Consider the following 10,009-nt stretch of genomic DNA (forward strand, 5'->3'; position numbering starts at 1 on the left):
TATATATACATATATATATGTATATATATAAATGTACCTGTAAGGTATGTATGTACCTGTAAGGTTGATCTGTTGTGAAAACAGTAGGTACTTTCTTACATCACCTACAAGACGCAGAAAAGTCTTTGAGAAGCAGATCAGAAACCTGCCCAAATCCAGTTTTACTCAAGACGTGTACAAAAGATCTAAACATTCCAAGTCAGCACAGATCTGTTCTTTTTATTGCATTCAGTATTCTCATTGGCCATTAAGTTTTTTTACACTTAAATTTTTACCTTTTACCCTACAGTGTCAAGAGAAAGCCTCAAATTATAAGACAGTAATGACTGTTTAAAAAAATTAGCAAAATTTCTGTCAAGAGTAAGTTGTTTAAATATTAGAACAAAGAGACAGCCACAATATAAAATAATGGTATATTTTGCAGTTGGGTCAGGTGTTATAAAAAAGCAACATCTGTAAGAAAGTTTCATTCTTTAATATATTTTGTTACAGTCTTCACATCGCATTCTGCCTTCTAGCATGGATTTCAGTTTCACTGACTACCAAGAAATATGTGAGAGCTTTTGATTTGAGGCAAATAATTATGGTACCAATCTGTGACTAGATTTTTCCTTTTGTTTCCCCCCCCCCCTTAAAAATAAATCTACTGACCAAAAATCCTTCCTCTCCTTAGACACCCAAAGTTAAAGAAGTAAAAACTGACTAACAACTGCATGCAGTATTAGCTTATTCTCATACTTCAGGTCTCCATTTATAGTAGCTCTTTTCAGCTTTCAGAACTGCACATAAGTGTTCAACAGAAGTGAAGATTCCCACATACTTGATTTAAATCTACTGACAACACACTTGCTTTCCTTGTTATTTATATCTAGGTTATTTTTCCTGGATTCTGAAGGAGAAGTCTACACCTCTAGAAACGAGTGATGAAAATAACCCAAACAGAATAGAATTACTAGCTTTGCCTCTAGTCTTTCACTAGAAAAAAGTAGAAACATAAGATCCAATTATTCTGGATCTTGTCTTTAGTGCCAGTCAGTAGTCAGCTGCTAGGGAAGGAGCATAAAGAAACAAAGTCTAAAGTGAAACTTCTTGTGGATGTGTCCTAAGGCACTTCTTGCCTCTAGAAATCAAGTTAAGGACTTTTTAACACTGAAGAACAAAACTAAACCATATTTATAGACAAGAGGTAAGCTCCTGGCTATGGCTGCTGCCCTTTTAAAATCCTTTACACATTTAACTTTCTCATCACTTAACAAACAATTTCAGAATTTGTGCTTTCTCTGTGAAAACCACAGTTTTATTACTTTAAGGCTGGAGACTAAACCCAGAAGAGCTCAAAGGGCTTGACAGAATCTTACGGTAGAACAAGAAAGGTCCTTTCCATACTGTTATGATTTACTTCCTCGTCCGTCTTCTTTTACTCACTTTCTTTCCCCCACTTCAGCTCCCTGGGCTGAAGAGCAAAGTAACACAAGATGGTTCAAGACAGTCAAAGAGCTGACCACTGGTGAACAGAGGTATTCCCCTCCCTAGCCCCAACATACATCTCTGCCAGCACTAATGCTCACATGATATCTCTGTGAGTCAATCCGGTTCACCAAAACAGCAGGAAATTAACACAGTAACCAAAAAAAAAAAAAAAAAAAGCTAATAGTTTTTCTCCTGGGTTAAGCAAATTGAATGAGCTTACCAAAAAGTTTGAACTAGCATCAGAGACCAGAGAACCAGAGACAGGGAGAGGGAAGTGAGACCTCCAAATTTAGGCTCACATTGATTTCTCAAGGGACTTTGCCCCCAGTCTGTTTAGGGTACAGAGCTGCAAGTGGGTTAGACTGTTCCAATTTCTAGCTGCTGCATAAGGAACCCCAAATTGCCCTTGTTTCTCACTCCACAAAGGTACCTCTGTTCCTACCCCAGTCCGCTGTCATCTCCCATAGTTGCATCATTAGCAATAGCAAGTAGATCTACCACTCTGGGCATACAGTTTATGTGAAGTTTGACGGATGGAAAAATTATCCACAACAGGGGTTTTCTGAATGCATAATGAAATTAGGATCCTCTGTACACAGACAAAAATTCCACCTTCCTGAGCCACAGTCAGACAGGAATGGATGCTTAGAACAAAAGTGGTGTAATGGTACAAGGACAGAGCAAGTACACACCACTACTCCTAATGTTCTGCCAACATCCAGCAATTGGCAACAATTCAGGTTCTACATAAGCCAGAATGGCACCTATGTGTTTAAGCCACCAAATGAAAACTTCTCTCCAGCGTTAGAAAAATCAACACAATGAACACTTTCCTGGCTGGATGGAGCAAGTGGAGCTCTGAAGAAGATGAGAGGGAATTGCTCAGTATTGCTACTGAGCAAATTCACTGTTGAAAGGACATGCATCTCTTCAGAACTAATGTTGCTATTAACCATGGTGCATGCTAACACACCATGGATTCAGCCTAAGCACATAGAAAACCCAAAGCTGACAGCCTGTATTGACTAGATAATGAAGTATCTATGCTTAGTTCAAACTTAAAAATCCATAACAGTGTAACAGTACAACGTACAGCTTTTTTTTTCTTATAGTATACTAAATTCCATGTATTAACACTAGGCACAATTACAGCACAAGCAATTCAACAACTGCAGTAATGCTGGCAACATGCAATCGCTACCTGCAGAGCTTAAAGTACCAGCTCCCTAATCTGCAAATTTTACCTACACACATTGTTGGGTTCACTAAGGCTACATAAGCACACAAACATTACAGACTGAGGCCCAAGATAAAATGTCAGTGAATGAAGATGAAGGAAGTAGGCAAGAAATACAATACTTGACACAGGTATCACGAACTCCCACATTTTCTTAGCCATGGGTGACTATTTTCTGATTTAGACAGGATCTCACATTTAGGCACTCCTTTTCTAGTCACAAAATCATCATCAAAGATAAACATTCTCTTCTAAGAGTCAGGATGTAACCATACACGAGTATAGAGTCCCTCCTGCATCTAACAGCTTACGGAACTAAGTTACCACGACATTTCAGGGTAACTTTGCAAACTTGGGTTTTGCCAGGGATTACTCTACTGTGAAGAATATGGAAATCGGTTACAGGATTTTCTGAAGTAAAAAAACTATTTCAAATTATAAAAATGTTAAAACCAGGTAATTTTTATCATCTCTGTTACTAGAGATTTCTCTGAATCTTCAGGGCTTCTCCTTCTGTTCTTGCCTTTCAACACAGTTATTACCCTGTTCTTGCAATACATTCTTTCAACTTTTTTTTAAGTTCTCATCATAAAAACAACTGAAGTTCCCCTTTTTGCCCAACTGAGAAAGTCTGTCTGGCTAAGTCATCTCTGAATGCCAGCAGCCAGTGGGAGCATGGAGTGGGCAGAGGAATGGAAGAATCCAATAGGTATAACCAAAATAAAAGTTCTTAAGTTACGGGCTATTCAAAAAGCAAAAGATGCTGGCTGGGGATCAAGACTTTGATGAGGTGCTGCAAGAAGAAATTCGGATTTTCAGGGGCAAAGAAGAAAATAGCTAGTCCACCAAGACAGCTGAAAGAGCCTTTCTGACATGCTGAGGAAAAGCTGGAGAGAAGTGAAAGTTTATGAGCCCACCCTGAAGAGGCTCTGGAGTGGCAAAAATTCTGGGAGAGAATTGCATGAAATGGAATGGGACAGAAGTTGAAAGTTGTAAATGCTACAGAGCCCAAGAACTGCAGTTCTCGAGATGGAAGAATGAGAAACGGGGCCTCTGCTGTGGTAACAATTGGGGTTACCAAAGATCATAATTTCCTCTTCTATAACCCGGGCGTCATCTTCAGTCAAGACCTTTTGTTTTGGAGAAAAAAACCTATTTCTATTTCTTCCCCCTCCCTGCCTCACCCAACTGGGCACAACCAACTGTAAGTGCTACAGTAATGAGAAAAATTAAATGGAATTACAGTCATATTATGCGTGTAGACAATTCACAATGCATCAGGAAAGAGACGTAATACAGCTAAAAGAAGAAACAATGGACCTCGCTGTCTTGAATGAGATTTCCACCTATATGATACACACAATTTATTAATACTTAAAGTCAAGACAGGATGGATTATGGTTGTTAGCATATCTGTATACAAAGAACTACCGTAAATTTAATACATTTTTCTTAGTTTTTCCCATGGATCCAGATTCCAATTCAACAGAAAATAATTATCTGTAGCTGTTTAATCCACATAGGTGGGTGGCTCCATGCCATGAAAAAACAGAAAGACAACAGCATTACATATATGCGTAATGCCAACAAATAATGTTGCCAAGCAACTGGAACTACTGTATCTCCAAACTTCTGAAAGACTATTTAAATAACTTAAGGGTGCAATGCTACAGTTTTGCATATGTTCTTGTCCAAAATAAAAAAAAAGCCTTCCTCCCTAATATCACATTGTTAATGACATGGTCACAAATTTGGTGGCCAGGTTAGAGTGATGACATCAATAGATTACTATGGTCAGCACAGACATACATAAGACAGTTTTGCCTCAGGGGGCAGAAAACAATTGTAAGCAGAAAAAATCTGAGATACCAGAATCATGTTTTTTACTTTGGGTTTTTTTTCTATAAGAGGTAATGGGATGGACAAAGCAATGCAAAAGAGGCAATCTTTAACAGATCTGATCATTACTAATTTAAATTTGTGAAATATTTTTTAAAATTTTTAAATTGCTTAGGTCTGCTGTAAAGGTAAAACAAATGGAATCAAACCCTTTTAAAAAAAACCCAAAACAATAAAACAACATGCTATGCAATTTTCACAGCAACCGCTGTGAAAATCACAGCTGTGCTCGTCACAGCTTTTTAAGATATGCATGGATACTGTTTGTTATTCCTGAAATAAAAAGCAAGCATGTACTGAAAAACACAGGGAAATAGAAATCCCTTAAAAAAAGTAAGTTTGTTTCTAGACCCTTATCCAGGTTGGTCTATGTATGCCACAGATATTACCTCACACAGCACTATGTAAATGCAAGTGCATTCTTTTCTCAGACAGTTTACATAAAGCAGTTCTTTTATATGGGACAGAGACTATGCTAGTAAGTCTCCAAGAATTACTCAACCTTCGAATGCAGGGCCAACCTGGGACTTTCTGCATCTGATTCTGATGTCAGGAACGCTACAAAAGGTACTTAAGACATATATAAGTAGCTCTGGACCGCAACAACCACACTTGGCTAGCACTAAACACAAGTTTAAGACTCCAGGACTGAGCTGGTGACAACCCTAGACAACAGATGTGCAATCTGAAAAGGGTTATTTAATTTGGATAGAGTCAGCTTGTATCCAACAGTGCATACAATATATTCACCCTCTTGAATCCCTGAGCTCTCAGATGTGCCATGTATATACATTAAATCGCTTTATCATGCTGACTCAGTTTGGCTGAGCAGCTTTGCAGATCATTCCTCAACACCCAAATAACATAAGATATCTCTTCCCATTAATTGAGCTTACAAACAGCTGTTGCATACAATCTTATAACAAGAATAAAGAAAAGAGATGTGAGTTTCTTATCAACACATTGATGCTAAGAATCAGAGTGAATGCCGATGGCCAATGAAAGCAAGAAAGCAACCATAATTCATATAATGGACAGAAGATGGATAAAATTTCTGATTTACACCAGAAACAGCAAATTTCTTGAGTAACCAAGAATGTGAACTAGTTTCGTGCTTGAATTATCAATAGAGTCAACATACAGCAAAAGAAATATCTGCATTTTTCAGACTTCTCTTGCACAAAATATATCCTTGCCAGTTAAATAATTCAATAAGAGAATTGTTCACATTTATATATAAAATCAGACCAATAGTTTTGTGCAACTTGCAGGACTTCCTGTGTTCAGAGCAAGGGGGGACAATCACAGTGTAAATTGCTTTGCAACATAATGATATTTTACAAAGAGAAAAAATAATATCAACACCAGTGCAAAAGGCAAAAGAACAATCTTGGGAAGATACCACAGTTTTAGAAAGGTGAATTTAAAAAAAGAATTGCTTCACAAAAATCAATACACTTTCCCCATAGGTTCATGATGTAAAATTCTATAATCAAGGCTTGTAGATTTGTAATTATGGTATGTCAGCCACATTTAAACAAGCATGTTAAAAGATTGTTAAAGTTAAACTAACACAATTGCAATGTGAATTGTCTTAGTCTCATTCTAATCTACTGGTGTCAGTTCCACTTAATCACATGGAAACTATGGGCAAATGTCAGTGCTATTTTCACACAACCTGACTTACTTTCTTTGCAGTAGTTTTTAAAATAATTTCCTATCTGAAATGGAAATAAGGTATTTTGGAAGTTTTGCATTTTTTACTAATCAATTCCCTCACTATCCAGCAGGTCATTGTTTGGATTTACTACAACTAAGACCATTTTGAAGTGATTATACCAAAAGTATTGCTTGTTAAAACAGAAAACATTACTATTCATGCTCATCAAATCTAGGTTTTTCTGAATGATAAACTAGTGAAAGTATATAATCACCAAGAGCCTGGCTACCAGAGCTGTCAAAAAAGCAAAAGGTTCTCCCCATTCCTAGTTTAAATTTCTTTCATTGATATACAGCAACGTAAGAAACGTGTGGGCAAGTAAACTACCCACAACCTACAATACTGTCTCTTGAGAGGAGTACACAAAGAATTGATGATATGCAGCTAAAAAAAAAAAATCCCAAAACAGAATAGCTGCTTCATTCTTAGTTTGAGAAAAAATGATGAGTTAGGTAACTAACGACAGAAAAAAAATTGCTGCAACAGATGACTAAAAAGAAGCAAACAAAATGTCTAAAAAGTTCTGTATGCCCTAAACGTTTTTGACCCCTAGCTTTTTTTATATATTCATATTGCCTGTACACTGAACGTGCTTGGAAATCAGCATTACAGGCTAAATTCAATGTGCCTTTCTAAACACAGAAAAAAACCTAAGGAAAATTAGTCAGTCAGTCAGTGCTAGTCAGTCACTTTATGGAATGTTTAATAAGCCTCTACACAAGTCTCACACAGCAGGAAAAAAATGCCTATACAGTTGTTCTAGTCCAAAATAGGAGCACAATGCTGATGTTCCTAAGTTAACACAAGTCACATGTACGTCCACTGTAGTAGAGTGCATAACTAGGCTTCTGGGTGGAGAAGGGTAGAGTGGGACTGACCCATACCTCTTCTTTTATCTGTGTGCAACCGTCACAGCCGCTGTATCATCTCCCCAAAGGGAGTGCAAGATAACAGTCCTTTCCTCCTCTCCCCTTTTTTTTAAAGTTATGCTCACTTACAGCATGCCAGCTGCAGCAGAATAACTGCAGATCTGCCTGTTGTTACCACATAAGATAAACAAGTTTACTTGCTTATTCACACACACAGCCATTCTTCAAAAGCAAATCTGAATCCTGTCAACTGCATTTGTTCCATTTTCCAAAATGTTTTTATCCCTTTCTTTGTACTAGCCCTGAAACGCATATAATTGAGTGGTTTGCTCCCTGGTTGCAGACCAGAAACTCTCAAGTGCCTTTAGCTAGCATCAACAGTAACAATTTTTCTAGTCTTCAAGTCCAACCTTTCAGAGCAAATCATGTATAAGAAAATACACCCGTCTGACAGAAATTTGCTAAGTCATAACATGAAGTTCATTGCATGAAACTGCACTATTTAACATCTTCAGCCAACATACACACTAATTCTGTCTTTGCCTGAGCCAGCAGTCTTTATAATCTTAATAAACCCCACTGTGACCAAACAGTTCATGTCAAAGCCTTGTGTTTACAGCCGTAAGAGGGATCCAGACAAACAAACTCTTCTTAAAAATTAAGACTATGTTAAAAACCCGGAAGATTGAGGCTCCGATAATGAATTTAACAGGGCTGCCCAGGGAGGTGGTGGAGTCACCGTCCCTGGAGACGTTTAAGAAAAGACTAGATGTAGCACTTAGTGCCATGGTCTAGGTGACAGGGTGGTGTTTGCTCACAGGTTGGACTCGATGATCTCAGAGATCTTTTCCAACCTAATTTATTCTGTGATACCACTGGTTCTGCGGTGCGAACTTCTGAATCGCAAATAACCAATTCAGCTGCTGCTTTGGTAAAAAAAATAGGTGAGACTTCATACCTCGGCAAGTATACCTCGCGACTGCCCTGCACACAGACGGGGCGGCATGACCCCCCTCGGCTCTCAAGAGTCACTAACGAAAGGACACGAACCTCGCGTTTAACCAGCGTCCCGGGAAAGCGGGGCCTGTTCCCGGGGAAGCGGCCGTGCCAGGGCCGCGCTCTGGCACGACCCGCCAGCCCCACACAGCACCGCGGCCCGCGGCAGGGGCGGCCGACGCTGCACAGAGCCCCGTTGCGGCCCCTCCGCCCGGCCCGGTGGAGCCCCCGGGGCCGCGGCAGGGCCCCCTCCCCTAGGGGCCGCACCGAGCCCCGTCCCTTGGCGGCGAGGGGCACTCACCGCCTCACGACGCCGGTCTTGATCTTGATCTGCCTGAGGCGCGGGTCGGCCATGGCGGCGCGGGGGCGGAGGACGCCGTGACTGCGCAGCCCCGCGCCGCGCACGCGCAATACCGGCGGCCCGGGCGGCACCACTGGGAGCAGGGCGGGGGACGCCCGGCGTCCCCCCTCCCGTGGCGCAGTGGAGTTGCCCGGGTGTGGGATGGTGGCGTCCCGGTGGAGCAGCCGAGCGTTGTTCGGCGTTTGTTCGCACACGCGAATAAAGGTGGGAATCCGCCGTCGAGTGCAGCAAGGGAGTTATTCTGACTGATGCCGTGATGGTGTTTTGGAGTGTGGTGTGACCGGCACTCCCCACTCCCGACTTCTGGTACCGTGGTTGGTCATCGTGACTGAGGCCATTCCACAAGGCGAGCAGCCCTTCTCTGGAAACGTGTTTGTGCCCCTTCCCCTCATTATCAGGCCCAGAGGGTCCTGTGCCCCAAGGAGACAAACCAGATATCTTTTTCCCCTCCCTCCTGGCCTCAGGGTCCCTGGGCACCAGGCCAATCACTCCGCTCCGTGCCCGCCCCCAGGTCCTGCTCCGGGCCAGCCCGGGCTGTGGGTGATCCCTGTGGGTGACCCCGGTGATCGGTGCGCGGGGAGCGTTCGCAGCCCCCGGAACACTGTCTGTAAAACCGGCTGAGAAGGGTCCTGAGGGGGAACTCGCTGGACAGAGACACCTGGGGCCACCTGCTGTCCAGGAACACCTCTGCCATTGTCTGCTTCCTCCGAGGACTGAGAACTCGTGTTCTTTTATATGATTTTTGAGTCTAGATTATGATTGTTATATTGATACATCAAACCGTGTGCTATGATCCAATCCGATCTGCAGAGGGTCCAGGTGAACAGAAATCATAAGTCAAATTGCATTAGAAATTCTGTATTTTGCTACTTCTAAATTGCACTACAGTGATTCAAGAAGAAATGACTGATAGAAGACCTCTTTAATGTCTATAAATATCTTCAGGGAAAGTGCCAAGAGGATGGAGCCAGGCTTTTCTTGGTGGTGCTGAGCAATAGGACCAATAGGCAATCAGCAGAAACTGATGCACAGAAGTTCCACCTAAATATAAGGAAGAACTTCTTTACTGTGCAGGTAACCAAGTTCTGGAACAGATTGCCCAGAGAGGTTGTGGAATCCCCCTCACTGGAGATACTCAAGAACCATCTGGAAACAATCCTATGCCATGTGCTCTGGGATGACCTTGCTTAAGCAGGAAGGTTGGACCAGATGACCTGCTGTAGTCCACTCCCAACTTGATCGATTCTCTGTGATTCTGCTTGTAGAAATCCTGTGTCAGTCTAATCATAAGTTCTGTGCTATACTAATAATGAAGTTCTGTTAAGGAAAATAAAGCTTTAATTATTAAACTACTGTTTAATGGTTAAAATAAGTGTTAAACACACTACAACTTAGTGTTGTCATCATTCTACCAAGGATCTCTAAAAGAACCTGTGTGTCCCCTTAATGTTAGGTGG

General features: G+C 41.3%; 1 protein-coding gene across 1 annotated transcript in view; it reads right to left on the minus strand.

Moving 5' to 3' along the window:
* TBCA (tubulin folding cofactor A) overlaps positions 1-8,580 on the minus strand; it is a 24,852-nt gene extending 16,272 nt beyond the window's left edge. Inside the window, exon 1 of the mRNA XM_027709980.2 lies at positions 8,493-8,580. Within this exon, the coding sequence (XP_027565781.1) occupies positions 8,493-8,545 (53 nt within the window). The 5' untranslated portion in view covers positions 8,546-8,580. The remainder of the gene's footprint in view (positions 1-8,492) is intronic.
* Positions 8,581-10,009: the final 1,429 nt, after the last annotated feature.

Source organism: Pipra filicauda, unplaced genomic scaffold, assembly GCF_003945595.2.
Source record: "Pipra filicauda isolate LSUMZ 115617 unplaced genomic scaffold, ASM394559v2 scaffold35_size7292922_pilon, whole genome shotgun sequence".
Taxonomy (NCBI): Eukaryota; Metazoa; Chordata; class Aves; order Passeriformes; family Pipridae; genus Pipra; species Pipra filicauda.